Source organism: Heliconius melpomene, chromosome 3 (genome assembly GCF_056956725.1).
Source record: "Heliconius melpomene rosina isolate 202511_hmr_F chromosome 3, ASM5695672v1, whole genome shotgun sequence".
In the NCBI taxonomy this organism is placed as follows: domain Eukaryota; kingdom Metazoa; phylum Arthropoda; class Insecta; order Lepidoptera; family Nymphalidae; genus Heliconius; species Heliconius melpomene.
The window spans coordinates 5,091,024-5,107,397 of NC_140391.1; the positions used below are offsets into that span (position 1 = coordinate 5,091,024).

General features: G+C 40.2%; 1 protein-coding gene across 1 annotated transcript; it reads right to left on the reverse strand.

Annotated features, from left to right (window-relative positions):
- Window positions 1-816: 816 nt before the first annotated feature.
- On the reverse strand, window positions 817-15,764 carry Nse1 (SMC5-SMC6 complex component Non-SMC element 1). The gene is made up of 6 exons (XM_085207575.1): window positions 15,480-15,764; window positions 15,100-15,401; window positions 13,574-13,795; window positions 13,038-13,138; window positions 11,534-11,652; window positions 817-1,038 (listed from the first exon to the last, which is right to left on the reverse strand). Exons 1-6 carry the CDS (start codon window positions 15,577-15,579, stop codon window positions 971-973), a joined length of 912 nt encoding a protein of 303 aa, XP_085063701.1. The 5' UTR covers window positions 15,580-15,764; the 3' UTR covers window positions 817-970.
- Window positions 15,765-16,374: the final 610 nt, after the last annotated feature.

Below are 16,374 nucleotides of genomic sequence, written 5' to 3' on the forward strand. Positions count from 1 at the left end.
GCAACTTTGTCTAGTGACGAGATACTCCATTCTGTCTAATCATTGGAGACCCTGTGTGTTGAGTAACGGAACTCAACACAGTGTTGTATCTTACCAAAGTGAAGATATGAAAACAAATCACTTCCCTGAAAGGGAAAACAAAACAATAAAAACCATATGTAAAAATTACTTTACCATTTATTCACAGCCACTCTAATTTCACTGTTTACAAGTACATAAAATATAATATCTATATATATAAAAGGACTTGTCCTCACTGACTGAGGTAAGACGCACGCACAGCCGTAACCGCTGTGCGTGGAAACGTGGAATTTAGACAAAAGTTTACTTTCGTAATCTGGACATCCACTAAGAAGGGATTTTGAAAAATTTTAACCCTAAAGGGGTGAAATAGGGGTTCAAAGTTTGTATGGAAAAATTTTTAAATCGGCACCGATTTTTATAAAATTTTAAATTTAGATTTTTAAAAGTATTTAATTGAACACGTGTTTCATCGTTTTCTAGAATTCTCCCCCTAAGGGTGCAAATAAGGGGTTGAAAGTTTGTATAGATTTTTTTTTAAATCGGCACCAATTTTTATAAAATTTGAAATTCAGACTCTTTAAAGTATTTAATTGAACACATGTTTGATGGTTTTCTAGAATTCTTCCCCTAAGGATTTAAATAAGGGGTTGAAAGTTTGTATGGAAAAATCTTTAAAACGCCACCGATTATTATAAAATTTGAAATTTAGACTCTTAAAAATATTTCATTGAACACATGTTTCATGGGTTATTAGAATTCACTCTTAAATACGCAAGCGAAGCTGCGCGCGTCCGCTAGTTATTTATAAGACGAAAAATATTTTTAACATTTTATATACTGTTTACTAAAACATAATTTTAGTTTTAAAAAGTCATCTATGATTTTAGCGTATACCTACCTAATACTACAAATTTACTTAATAACTTTGTTAGGACTTAATTCTAGCTTACATACATACCAGATGGCGCTCATACACTATTTCATCATTTCTATTCAATTTGTGATGTTTGATATCTAAACAACAAAAGCAATTATTACATACCAATTCGATAAATTAAATAACTGGTAATTTTACGTAATTTACAGATTAAAATCATGGATGATTTCGTCTTAACTATAATTTGCTTCATAAGGCACAATGATTTGTATTGTCTGAACAATTGTCCATTATTCTTTTACAACTCGCTTAATCTTTTCCCCTTTTTTTTTTACCTTTACTTACCGAAACAACCGTGCCCCGTCAGAACCTGCACCAGTCTGAACGTCAGGACACCAAACCTCCTTTTAACCCAGCGATCCAAGTGTGGGCGAACTGCCTCTACTGTCGCCAGGCCTGCCGCCGGAGACCCCAGGTCCCCCCTCCATCGCCGGATCAGGGCTTCATCCGCTCTCCTCATGATCCGTGCGACATCCTCACACGATGGTTGTACGCCTCGCGACCGCTCGCTTGTGCGGAAAGCATGAACTCTGGCAAGCACTTCCGCCTGTAATTCCCAAGGCGGATCCGCTCGCCAAGAAAGTTGCCGCCGTCCAGGACACCGTACGGTATCCCCGAATTGCTCTCACCGCTATGAAACGCTGCGCTTTCCGCAATTGGGTCTTATTGCGAACGGTGAGAGAATCTGCCCACACAGGGGCACCGTAAAGAGCCATGGATCTCAACACGCCGACATAAAGCTGTCCCTCCGACATTCGGCAGGAGCCAGCCGAGGGCCCCAGCAGCGTTTACTAGCTTCGGCGCAAGCTGAGCGAAGTGCGAAGCGAATGACCACCGTCCATCCAGGGTCAGACCCAGATACTTCATCTGAGTCCGAACCTCCACGTCCTGTCCCTGGATGCGCAGAGTAGCCTTACGGGGGGGACCCCTACGCGGGCCGTGGAATAGGAGGGCCTCAGTCTTGGGCATAGAGACTCTCAGACGAAGAGCTTCGATACGGTCGACGACAAGGCAGGTGCCGATTTCAGCCAAGTGTGCCGCCTCCTGGTAAGACGTTCCCCTGGCCGTGACTAGAGTGTCATCCGCATAACATATGACACTCATTCCAGTAGGAAGACGACCACGCAGGAGCCAATCATAGCCGAGATTCCAAAGCATCGGGCCCAAAACCGACCCCTGTGGAACCCCGCAACCGACGCTTCGTCGACCGATCTGGCCATTTCCCCCAATCCATAAGACTGCTCTGTCTTGGAGGTAGTCATTTAACAGCCGCCGGAAATAGAAAGGCACCCCATGGTACCGAAGTGCCTCTCTTAGCGTCTCAAACGGCAGACTGTTAAAGGCGTTGACCACGTCCAACAAGATCAACATCTTTATCTGCCGTCGCGGCCAACGACCGTGTCTTCAGGGCGTTCAGGGCATCAATGGTCGAGCGGCCGGCCCTAAACCCGAACTGCGCGTCTGAAAGACCAGGACCTACCTCCTCTAGGTGCTGAAGAAGGCGGGCAGCAATGATCTTCTCTAAGATCTTGCCCATCTCATTCAGCAGCACTATTGGCCTATATGCGGAAGGAGAGTCCAGAGGACGACCCTCCTTGCGCAGTAGGCATAGTCCTCTCGAGTGCCATATTCATCTCTCCTTCAGATATGAGAGGGATAACCGACACCTCCTCATGCTCAGAGGACGGAGCCATTCTAGGGGGGATGTGCCTAGGCGGCTCCGGAAATAAGTCCACCAGAAGGCGTAAGAGAAAGTCAGGTGACAGAGTTTCCGTTAGAGGAGCGCTTTGCACACGGACCTTTTTACGGGCAGCCAGATAGGGCCGCCCCCATGGATCTGTTAAGACCTGCTAATAGCTCCTGAAAAGCCTCACGCTTTGCTAAGCTAATAGCGTGCTGCAGAGCCTTTCTTTCTTTATATATGCCCTGCAGCTGACTCTCAAGTGCAGGGTCGAGACCGTCCCTTCTCCTACACCTTGTATACGCCCGTCGGGCCCGGATGCAAGAAGACCGCAGGGCAGCAATCTCAAGGGACCACCAGTACATTTTGCGACGGGCTGACCACCGCCTGGCTCTCGGCATTGCAGCGTCGCAAATTTTAGTCATTGCGTTCTGCAACTGGCCTGCCATAAAGACAATAAAAGATGTGTCATAATGAACAAACAAAATCTTTCCCTGGCTGGGATAAATCTGAGTCCTGACAAAACATTCTTTTTCCCTGAAAACATTGGAGAATATACTTCCTGGTACTTCTATTCAAAGTTTGTGTCCCAATATGGCACCGAAGTACCAAGCATACGACCACAAGGGAAGAATCCCTCTGATGATTTATATTTTGTAGCAAAAAGTACAGCAACAGCCATCCAAACTTTGACAATAAATCATATGGGGGCCTCCATCCGACTGAGATTAGTTATATCTGCTTGTAAGAGATTATGGAGAATGAAAAATACAGGAACTAACCAGAGGCATGGTATATCTTTAGAGGTCCAATTAATAGAAGATGGAGGGAAGAATCTTTAGAACTGTGTGAATTGTCATTTGAGTGAGATAGGGATGATAAGAAGACTTATCACCACAGATGAAGAAAAAGAATATTTTTACAGAATAATGAATCCTGAGTCTCCTTTTATAGAAGAACTAGAAGAGGAGATGACTTTTTCCAAGGAACATGAGAAGCTAATTATGGATATAGTTGAAGCTCCAAGAAATGTGTTTACGTACACTAAGCGTTCAAATAGAACATTCAGGAAACAAAAGAAGAAAATACAAGCTGAAAAAGAGAAAAGTAATGCGGCAGTGTTGAAAATTATACAATTGTTAGATCCTACTGTATATTTGGAAAATCTCAAATCATCCTATGGTCTTAAAGATCATCTTGGAGCAATAATGGAAGTGATGAAGCAGGATGTTGAAATGTCTCCTTCAGAGCTTGAGAGATACAATTCTGCATTAAATGTGCTCAACACCGGAATTTGCATTTCCGGATATCTTTATATCTATCTATCAAAAATATATATAACATCAATACAGGCAGAGTGAAACTAGAAACAACTGGCCCATCTTTCCCTATAAAAAGAGGCGTCAGACAGGGAGACTCTCTATCACCGACAATATTTATTGCTGTTTTGTAGTCAATAATGAGAAAATTAAATTGGGAAACAAAAGGACTAAACATTAACGCCAATTACTATAGCTAGTACTCCTATAGATAGCGGAGATAAAAGAAACACACTCATCACTGTCGAAAGTTGTTGGGAGCTTGTCGTGACACAAACAAACACAGAGGCGACTCCTTCCACTCAGTGTGAGGAACTGGAACAAGCCACAAAAAGAATAGAAAGCCACCTGACACCTCTGGCTAACCGGTTTGAAATGTTTCGGCGGGACGTGGACAACCTGGCGTCCCGTGTGTCCGAAAACTTGCACAGGCCATCGGAGACACATGCCCCCGATAACGACAAAGACACCGAGGAAAGAGCGAGGCTGACGGAGTCCCTGCAGGCGATCGAAACGACACTCACAGAAATAAAAGAAAAAATCAACATGCCACAACCCCCCCCCATACCCAAAGATATAACTCCAGATATGCGGGATAAAAGAAAAACTAGAAATAAGGTCCTCTGAGGTGCGAACCATTCGAGATACGCGGCGCCGTGACAGCAGTCCTCCGAGGCCGTCGATAGACACCGAGCTGGCGGTCCAGGAGGTAAAACAGACCCTGGCCACCATCAAGAAGGGGGTAACGGATCTCGCGAGCTGCGAGAAACAACCAGTGGCGGGACCGAAGACCTTCGCACAGGTCTCTGCCAAGCCAAAGGCTCCCCACCCGAACCACACACTTATCATCGCGTCAAAATTGCCAACAGAGACGAGTGACAATGTCATAACGAGGATAAGAGACGCACTCGATCTCAGGGCTACTGGTGCAAAAGTGGATCGGGTCCGAAAGGCCAGGGATCAGAAGGTACGGTGCCCTACCAAAGAGGACAAAAACATTGTAAAAAGCCAAATTGAAAAGTCACAAAACCTCACAATAGAAGAGCCCACCAATCAAGACCCGTTAGTGTGCGTGAGGGGAGTCCTCAGCTGCCTCACAAACGAGGAACTCTTGGAATACACCACATCTCAAAACAAACATCTACTCCAAAACATCCAAGAGGCAGACATGAGGATACGGGTTCGTTACAGGAAGCGCGCTCGGAACCCCCACGAATGCCATCCCGTACTTCAGGTTTCCCCGGTGATATATAATCGGTTTACCGAGGCCGAGAAGATCTACACAGGCTTTGGCAGGTGCACGGTGGAGGATCAATCCCCACTAGTGCAATGTGCCAAATGTCTTGGCTTCGGGCACACCCGGACTCTCTGCAAAGCCGGAACGGAATTATGCAGTTACTGCGGAGAGGACCACGCGGGGAAGGTCTGCCAAAAACGGCAAAATCTAGAAACCCCCCGGTGTGCAAATTGCGCAAAATGAAAAAGGGAAACCGCGGACCAGGCACATATAGCCTGTAGCTTAGAGTGCCCGGAAAGACAAAAATGGGATGGTATAGCACGTTCCAGGGTTAAGTATTGCAAACACTTCAGCACGTGTCGCCTGCAAGGTGCGCAGAGTGACCGGGAGAGAACTAAGGTTCGTTCAAGCGAACCTACAACGCTCCAAACTGGCGACGGCGGAAATATACAAAGTGGCGGTAGAGGAAGGTATCTCAATCGCACTTGTCCAAGAGCCGTATGTAGGAAGGACAGGTGAGATGAAATCTCATCCAGGCACAACCACCATCCAGTGCACTGCCACCAACCGCCAGAAACCGGTTAAGGCGGCCATAATAATCTTCGGAAACACCCTGGAGGTGATCCATGACCCCCAGATCGTGAGCGAAAACGTGGCTGCCGTCCATTTCAAAGCCGGACCGCTGTCGTTGGGAGTACTCTTCGTGTACTTTGAAGGCGACCAGAACTTATCCCAATACCTATCCCAAATCAAAAAGGCCACCACAAGAATTCCCACCAACTATATGATAGTGGCGGGCGACGTGAATGCTTGGAGTCGTTGATGGGGCAGCAAATCCGAAAATCTGAGTCTGAAAGACCAGGACCTACCTCCTCTAGGTGCTGAAGAAGGCGGGCAACAATGATCTTCTCTAAGATCTTGCCCATCTCATTCAGCAGCACTATTGGCCTATATGCGGAAGGAGAGTCCAGAGGACGACCCTCCTTGCGCAGTAGGCATAGTCCTCTCGAGTGCCATATTCATCTCTCCTTCAGATATGAGAGGGATAACCGACACCTCCTCATGCTCAGAGGACGGAGCCATTCTAGGGGGGATGTGCCTAGGCGGCTCCGGAAATAAGTCCACCAGAAGGCGTAAGAGAAAGTCAGGTGACAGAGTTTCCGTTAGAGGAGCGCTTTGCACACGGACCTTTTTACGGGCAGCCAGATAGGGCCGCCCCCACGGATCTGTTAAGACCTGCTAATAGCTCCTTAAAAGCCTCACGCTTTGCTAAGCTAATAGCGTGCTGCAGAGCCTTTCTTTCTTTATATATGCCCTGCAGCTGACTCTCAAGTGCAGGGTCGAGACCGTCCCTTCTCCTACACCTTGTATACGCCCGTCGGGCCCGGATGCAAGAAGACCGCAGGGCAGCAATCTCAAGGGACCACCAGTACATTTTGCGACGGGCTGACCACCGCCTGGCTCTCGGCATTGCAGCGTCGCAAATTTTAGTCATTGCGTTCTGCAACTGGCCTGCCATAAAGACAATAAAAGATGTGTCATAATGAACAAACAAAATCTTTCCCTGGCTGGGATAAATCTGAGTCCTGACAAAACATTCTTTTTCCCTGAAAACATTGGAGAATATACTTCCTGGTACTTCTATTCAAAGTTTGTGTCCCAATATGGCACCGAAGTACCAAGCATACGACCACAAGGGAAGAATCCCTCTGATGATTTATATTTTGTAGCAAAAAGTACAGCAACAGCCATCCAAACTTTGACAATAAATCATATGGGGGCCTCCATCCGACTGAGATTAGTTATAGCTGCTTGTAAGAGATTATGGAGAATGAAAAATACAGGAACTAACCAGAGGCATGGTATATCTTTAGAGGTCCAATTAATAGAAGATGGAGGGAAGAATCTTTAGAACTGTGTGAATTGTCATTTGAGTGAGATAGGGATGATAAGAAGACTTATCACCACAGATGAAGAAAAAGAATATTTTTACAGAATAATGAATCCTGAGTCTCCTTTTATAGAAGAACTAGAAGAGGAGATGACTTTTTCCAAGGAACATGAGAAGCTAATTATGGATATAGTTGAAGCTCCAAGAAATGTGTTTACGTACACTAAGCGTTCAAATAGAACATTCAGGAAACAAAAGAAGAGAATACAAGCTGAAAAAGAGAAAAGTAATGCGGCAGTGTTGAAAATTATACAATTGTTAGATCCTACTGTATATTTGGAAAATCTCAAATCATTCTATGGTCTTAAAGATCATCTTGGAGCAATAATGGAAGTGATGAAGCAGGATGTTGAAATGTCTCCTTCAGAGCTTGAGAGATACAATTCTGCATTAAATGTGCTCAACACCGGAATTTGCATTTCCGGATATCTTTATATCTATCTATCAAAAATATATATAACATCAATACAGGCAGAGTGAAACTAGAAACAACTGGCCCATCTTTCCCTATAAAAAGAGGCGTCAGACAGGGAGACTCTCTATCACCGACAATATTTATTGCTGTTTTGTAGTCAATAATGAGAAAATTAAATTGGGAAACAAAAGGACTAAACATTAACGCCAATTACTATAGCTAGTACTCCTATAGATAGCGGAGATAAAAGAAACACACTCATCACTGTCGAAAGTTGTTGGGAGCTTGTCGTGACACAAACAAACACAGAGGCGACTCCTTCCACTCAGTGTGAGGAACTGGAACAAGCCACAAAAAGAATAGAAAGCCACCTGACACCTCTGGCTAACCGGTTTGAAATGTTTCGGCGGGACGTGGACAACCTGGCGTCCCGTGTGTCCGAAAACTTGCACAGGCCATCGGAGACACATGCCCCCGATAACGACAAAGACACCGAGGAAAGAGCGAGGCTGACGGAGTCCCTGCAGGCGATCGAAACGACACTCACAGAAATAAAAGAAAAAATCAACATGCCACAACCCCCCCCATACCCAAAGATATAACTCCAGATATGCGGGATAAAAGAAAAACTAGAAATAAGGTCCTCTGAGGTGCGAACCATTCGATACGCGGCGCCGTGACAGCAGTCCTCCGAGGCCGTCGATAGACACCGAGCTGGCGGTCCAGGAGGTAAAACAGACCCTGGCCACCATCAAGAAGGGGGTAACGGATCTCGCGAGCTGCGAGAAACAACCAGTGGCGGGACCGAAGACCTTCGCACAGGTCTCTGCCAAGCCAAAGGCTCCCCACCCGAACCACACACTTATCATCGCGTCAAAATTGCCAACAGAGACGAGTGACAATGTCATAACGAGGATAAGAGACGCACTCGATCTCAGGGCTACTGGTGCAAAAGTGGATCGGGTCCGAAAGGCCAGGGATCAGAAGGTACGGTGCCCTACCAAAGAGGACAAAAACATTGTAAAAAGCCAAATTGAAAAGTCACAAAACCTCACAATAGAAGAGCCCACCAATCAAGACCCGTTAGTGTGCGTGAGGGGAGTCCTCAGCTGCCTCACAAACGAGGAACTCTTGGAATACACCACATCTCAAAACAAACATCTACTCCAAAACATCCAAGAGGCAGACATGAGGATACGGGTTCGTTACAGGAAGCGCGCTCGGAACCCCCACGAATGCCATCCCGTACTTCAGGTTTCCCCGGTGATATATAATCGGTTTACCGAGGCCGAGAAGATCTACACAGGCTTTGGCAGGTGCACGGTGGAGGATCAATCCCCACTAGTGCAATGTGCCAAATGTCTTGGCTTCGGGCACACCCGGACTCTCTGCAAAGCCGGAACGGAATTATGCAGTTACTGCGGAGAGGACCACGCGGGGAAGGTCTGCCAAAAACGGCAAAATCTAGAAACCCCCCGGTGTGCAAATTGCGCAAAATGAAAAAGGGAAACCGCGGACCAGGCACATATAGCCTATAGCTTAGAGTGCCCGGAAAGACAAAAATGGGATGGTATAGCACGTTCCAGGGTTAAGTATTGCAAACACTTCAGCACGTGGTGCCTGCAAGGTGCGCAGAGTGACCGGGAGAGAACTAAGGTTCGTTCAAGCGAACCTACAACGCTCCAAACTGGCGACGGCGGAAATATACAAAGTGGCGGTAGAGGAAGGTATCTCAATCGCACTTGTCCAAGAGCCGTATGTAGGAAGGACAGGTGAGATGAAATCTCATCCAGGCACAACCACCATCCAGTGCACTGCCACCAACCGCCAGAAACCGGTTAAGGCGGCCATAATAATCTTCGGAAACACCCTGGAGGTGATCCATGACCCCCAGATCGTGAGCGAAAACGTGGCTGCCGTCCATTTCAAAGCCGGACCGCTGTCGTTGGGAGTACTCTTCGTGTACTTTGAAGGCGACCAGAACTTATCCCAATACCTATCCCAAATCAAAAAGGCCACCACAAGAATTCCCACCAACTATATGATAGTGGCGGGCGACGTGAATGCTTGGAGTCGTTGATGGGGCAGCAAATCCGAAAATCATCGCGGAGCGGAGTATCACTCTTTCGCAACAGAGCTGGAACTCCACGTCCTAAACTCGGGCAATATACCAACTTTCGAAACGTACAGAGGAGGGAGGTGTTACCAGAGCTGTGTGAATGTGACCTTAATAACCACCACCACTACCTGGAACAAATACTGGAGTATGAAAGAATTTTTTTAAAGCAACCTGCCAGTTAAGATAAAAACGAAGACTATGTCTTCTAGTCTTCTACCGTGCCTTACATACGCATGTCAGACTTGGAAGTGCACCAACAAAATCAAACACAAAACCATTAGCTGCCAGCGCGGTCTTGAGCGCAGTATGCACCTGGAACACCTGCCAGTTAAGATAAAAACGAAGACTATGTCTTCTAGTCTTCTACCGTGCCTTACATACGCATGTGGACGTCACAGATGTGCGTCACGCACGAACAAATAAAATAGAGGTGGGCGGGGCGAATCAAGACGATAGATGGACTAAAAGAATAACCACATGGAGAGGTCCAAGAGGTAAAAGACGGATTGGGAGGCCTCACGGAGAATAAAGAGTCATGGTGTCTTTTGGAGGAGGCCTTCACCCAAAGAGGGTTTCTTGCAGATTTAGTCTCCTAATATATAAATATACACATATATGCATGTAGATATTTATCTTACATTAATTAATATTAATGTAATACTAGAACCATTAACATTATGTCATAAGAATTAAAAATAAAAATTAGATATCATAGAATAGAAATATAACACCTGCATATAAGTGTACTTATTATGTATGCAAGAAACAATAAAAGCTTTTTTATTTTTATTTTATCTTTATTTTATTTTAATTTTTTTGTGAGAGTTTGTTTTTCCGTTATCTAAGGTGTAACTGAAAAACAGCGATGCTTGAGAGTCAAAACTCAAGCATCATTTAGCTGAGTTACACCTTTTGCCATAATGTCTTGTTGTTAAATTGTTAAATGTGTATTTCATGGCAATAAATGTTTGATTATAATTATTATCATCTATAGACATATTCATTGGTCTATTTGTTCTAATATTTTTATCAAATTGAATGTGTTTAAATATTTGTAACATAATTTTAGCTTATATATATTTTTTAAAGCTAAGTTAAATATTTTGGATTTAATTTTATAGATGGTTTGTTCACTTATCTATATATATAAAAGGACTTGTCCTCACTGACTGAGGTAAGACGCACGCACAGCCGTAACTGCTGATGGTATGAACGTGAAACTTGCACAGATGTTTACTTTCGTAATCTGGACATCCACTAAGAAGGGATTTTGAAAAATTTTAACCCTAAAAGGGTGAAATAGGGGTTCAAAGTTTGTATAGAAAAAAATTTAAATCGGCACCGATTTTTATAAAATTTTAAATTTAGATTTTTAAACGTATTTAATTGAACACGTGTTTCATTGTTTTTAAGAATTCTTTCCCTAAGGGTGCAAATAAGGGGTTGAAAGTTTGTATGAAAAAAATCTTAAATCGCCGCCGATCTTTATAAAATTTGATATTTAGACTCTTAAAAATATTTAATTGAACATGTGTTTCATGGTTTTCTAGAATTCACCCCCTAAGGGTACAAAAAAAGGGGTTGAAAGTTTGTATGGAAAAATCTTTAAATCGGCACCGATTTTTATAAAATTTGAAATTTAGACTCTTAAAAATATTTCATTGAACACATGTTTCATGGGTTATTAGAATTCTATCCTAAATACGCAAGCGAAGCTGCGCGCGTCCGCTAGTGTACTATATAAGATATGTACTAAAAATTGTGTAAACAAAATATTTTACCTACAAACTAAATATTTATTATTATCATTACAAAAGGCTTTCGTAACATAATGTATGGAATACATTAACCTTCAAATAAAACTCCCTCCATACTACTGTTGCTTGAGGACCATTTTCTTTTTCTTGAACTATTTCCAAGTAAAATCTCTTCGCCATCAGTATCAGAGCCCATGAGTAATTCATTTTCCCTGTAAAATAACACGAAAAAAGATTAAATATTATACAAACACAGTTATAGTGCAGTGATGCAGTCTGAATGTAATGTGACGGGTGTAGGGTCGATTCCCGCTCGTGGGTATAAATTATTGTTATTCTAGTCAATATACAATGCCACGGATTCTTAGTACTAGGTCCGCCTTTGTAAACTAAATGTCTTTTAATGTTTTTTTCTCCCATGTATTCTGGTTATTTCAGCTTCACGATATATCTCACATGTATGCAGAGGGAACCTAGTGTTAAAACACTTTGCTTTCCACTTTCCGCCGAATACTGGAAGCGTTGGAGAATCGACACCAGAGCGAAAAAATGGAAATATTAGGTCCACACAAATGTGTAAATAGCTATATAAATTTGATATAGAATTCCTAACCAAAAAGAAATTTGTAATTAAAGTGGCCAGTACGACGAAACGCTAATGTCATATGTAAGGACCTAATATTAAATATTTAATTTCTTCGAGTAGGGATTGAACCCACAACGTTTACTGTCACACGTTTTGCCACTACGCCACTGGCCTCAAGTTCAATAGACAATATTACACAGGTTCTATCCCAGCCTACCCTGCTATAGAATGAAGAAAATATTGCTCAGGATAATAAGTATTTTTCATAAAGTAAAACTACTACTATTAAGGGACTAAGTGGACTCATTTAAGAATATATTAAAACTGTTTTTATAGTAACATAAGTCACACTTAAAGAAACCTTAAGCAATGTTCTAATGTACGGGACAATTAATTTGTTATTATACTAATAATAATTTTGAAAAACTAGGCTAAATCTGGATCATCAGCTTAAAGTATATATATTGCTAAAATATTCAAAATAAGAAGTCACAAGCTCTATTTTCTTAACATCAAATAATTTATCACTACTTTACTAAAGGTGCAGTACCTTTTGTGCCTATGCTTGATAAGAACCAGAAACTAAGGACTCTTTTTTTTCTCTAAATAAATAGCATGGGATTTATATACAGCTGGGGTGGGGTGTAAGGTTGTTTTTATAGGGTGAGGAGCTCAAAACAGAACCTGGAACTTAGAGACCTAGGGTAAATTCACCTTCATTGTCTAAGATCTTCTCGCTCATTCAATTTAAAACACTTAATAACAAACAAACAAACAAAAATTACATTTTTTTTTGTGATAATAGAATTTCGTTCCCCACTTTCCGCCGAATTTTTGAACATTGTATTGTTGTTGACGTTGCCAGAACCAGAGTCACAAAATGAAAATATTAAATATTTTAGCTCAACCATCGAGTTTACAGTCAAATGTTTGCGCCCCCCTGCCTCGACGGCGTCAATTCATATACAGAAAATACCTTAGCTATAAATAATTTATTATTTATTTACTTACTTATCAGTATCAGGGGTCCTTATATTGTCATGTTGATTTTCCATATGAATTTCTAAGCATGGTGTATGCAATACTTCTTTGCATATTGTGCAAGTAGATCCCTGAAAGTGTAATGTTTCCAATTTTATAACTTATATATTTACTTATAAAAATACAAAAAAACCTTTTTGTATTTTTTTAGCTATGAAAGTGAAATGCATGTCTAAATACTAGTTTAGTTACTAAATTTATATTTTTTTATATATAACTAAGATAAATTAAAATCAGCTTCACACTGTATCCCACACACAGCAGGGAGGCAGAGAACTTCCCTTCCCTACTTTCCGCCGAATAGTGGAGGAATTGCATGTCGAGTAGCCAATCTCAACACCGCTCTTTGCCTGGATACCAGAGCAAAGAAATGGAAATATAAATTTAAATAATATTTTCTCTAGTGGGGATTGAACCCACAAACAGTTGCTTCAGTCAGATTTTGTGCCTCTGCACCACTGGCATGTGATATGGTATATAAATATGAAATAAAAAAAATTACTTACTTTAAACACAATTTCCTTACATTGCTTGCATTTTTCTATGTAATCTTTGAAATTGTCAGTGAAATATGTTTCAAATTCATACATTGTTCTAAGACCTATTGTATAATAAACAGTTCCTTCAGCAGTTGTTGATTGTTTTCCTTTTCTACTTGTTTGTGTGTTTTCTTCAAACTCTATTAATTTATATAGATAATGCATGCTACACCACCTTTCTAACAGAACCTGCAACATAATATGTATCCATACCTATATTATAAATTCGAAAGTAACTCTGTCTGTCTGTCTGTCTGTCTGTCTTTTACGCAATCAGGGCCAAACCGCTAATTTAATTGTGATAAAATACTCATATAGAGATACTTGAGGGTCCCGGGATGAACATAGGATACTTTTTTTTCTCATATTTGTAATATTTTCGATATATACCAATAAATTAAAATAATTAATTTGACAAGGAATTTATTCCGCCATGTTAATAACAATCATCGCTACGCGTTGCTAAGCAACGATTTGCAAAATTTGTTGTTTTAAGAAAACGTCACCCAAAGTGAGTTTGCTTAATGCAGACATGGCGTGCGCCGATATAGATTTGTATATTAACAAAAATTAGATGATTTCTATAATTTGATATTCATCCTTATGAAAATAAATATAAGAGTCACTTTTAGCATTTCATCTAGATGGAAATTATAGTTTACTGTATAACATTCTAATAAATAATTAAGATGTCACTGATTCCAAATGACCTAGCCTACGAGTGGTATAGAATGGCCGACGCGAACGGGCAGATGACTTTGATGATTTTGTAAATTTTTATATATTTTCGAATTACTATTATTTTTTATGTAATTATTTGCTGCTTATAATTAATTTCTCTCAGTTCGGTTATCTATACCGATGTTATACACTTAAAATTTCGTAATTATAATCATTTGAGATTTTATTTAATAATGTTCGCAAAAATTAATAATTATTTAATATAGAAAAATGTTTAGTACGCGCGCACGGCAAACTTTAGGTACTTTTTCTAATATTAAGAATTTCCTTTAGTTACTTTTATTTCTTTTGTTTGTTCATTTCGGTTACTCAGATATTTTTTCTAATAATAAATCTCCACTTATTATTATTTTTTAACTTATTTTAATTATTTAGGCTTATATTTTCGCGGGCGTAGCCGCGTCCGGGCCCACTAGTAATTATATATATACTTTATTTTAAGTTGCATATTTCATAATATTTTAAATGTTTGGAAAGAATCATTAAGTGTGTTTATTGAAAGCATTTTCAAAACAAAATTTGCTAATTTTGGAAAATAATTTCTTTATTAACATTGTCAATTTCAACTTTCAAATTTAAACTTTTTTATATTACCATAAAAAATATATAATACGTAGATATATTTATTCTTTTCTTGTTATTTTACAGGTGGCTTAAAGATGAAATGTTATTATTATTATGGTTTTGGTGTTTCATTCATTATTACAGCCTAAGTTTAAATAACAAAAAAAATAACTTAAAAATGAATTTACCTCAGCCTCATGTTTAGTGATTTGAGCATAATGAAGAGCATCTACAGAATGTAATTGTTTGTCGTCATTTGAAATTATTTCCTTTAAAAGAGTTCTAAAATAATTAAGCTCCTTGTCTGAAAAAATTCTCTGAGATTTTGTGGCATTATCGGAGACAATCATCATAAAAATTAAAGTTTCTTCGCAGGAATCAGTGTTCTTATCTTTTACAATTTTTATTCTTTGCTGTAACGGACTTATTTCGTTATTTATTTCTCCAACTAGCTTACGAATTAATGAAGTATGATCGTTTTCATTTTGTCCTGTAAAACATAAAAAGAATAAAAACACAGGAACTGAGTATCTAGTATATGACAATCTAAGAGGTTTTCTTTAAATACCTGTATAATGGTTTATAAGTTTTACAGATTCTGCCATAGATAGCACTCCATGATTTGCTATGGTTCGCAAAAGAAACCTATGAATATCACCGTAAGTCATTGTGGCGTATTGGTAATGGTTTTATTTAAAATGACTGCCAAATAAAATTTAAATAAGGAACGACAAAAAGATTTTTAGCTTCTTGTTATAAAGTTGTTCTTTTTATCCGAGCCTGCCAGTGTTATAAGTTTAAATTTTAAACACAAACTTCAACTCAGTGAACACAGATAACATCCATTGTCAAATTGACAGAAGACATAACTTGGAAAGATAATAAATATGTCACAGACTTAAAAATATTACTAATAGTTTATATTATGGTGCTCAAAAAATATAAATACTACTTACATATATTAATATTACTTCAGATTTTAGAAAAGTATTTCTACGGTCTAAATAAACTTCTACAAGATGTAACGCGATCGACGGATCAACGGTTGTCTATGGATAGAGGACCTCAATACTTATCCGTTTCGCCCCCATGTATGTTGGCCGATTTTCAGTTGTTCAGCAGCTATTTGAGAATTTGTAATTTTTGGGAAAAAATCGGATTCTTTAAGAAAATGGCAAATATAGCCCGACTATTGGGTCTGCGCTCGTGGTTTTCTTTTCCCAATATAGCTCAATAGTAGGCTTTTTAAAAATGTAATATTTCAAAAGTATCAGCTTATAAATCTTTGAAATAACATGGAAACAAAAAAAAACATTTAAATAAGCAATTTTATTTCTAAAAGTTCCAAAAAAAAAATACTGGTGATATTTTTCCAGGTGTAATTTTAAAAATTACTAGTATTAGTATAGAATAATCTCTGAAAGTTTCATATCATAAATAGTAAAGGGTCTGGTTTACATATA

What these genes read in the sequence shown, in the direction of transcription:
- Nse1 (XM_085207575.1), bottom strand. Translation starts at nt 15,579, where the DNA reads ATGACTTACGGTGATATTCATAGGTTTCTTTTGCGAACCATAGCAAAT. An exon ending in ACTTATAAACCATTATACAG is followed by an intron (nt 15,402 to 15,479) that starts GTATTTAAAGAA and finishes TATGTTTTACAG; the next exon opens with GACAAAATGAAAACGATCAT. An exon ending in TCACTAAACATGAGGCTGAG is followed by an intron (nt 13,796 to 15,099) that starts GTAAATTCATTT and finishes ATTATGTTGCAG; the next exon opens with GTTCTGTTAGAAAGGTGGTG.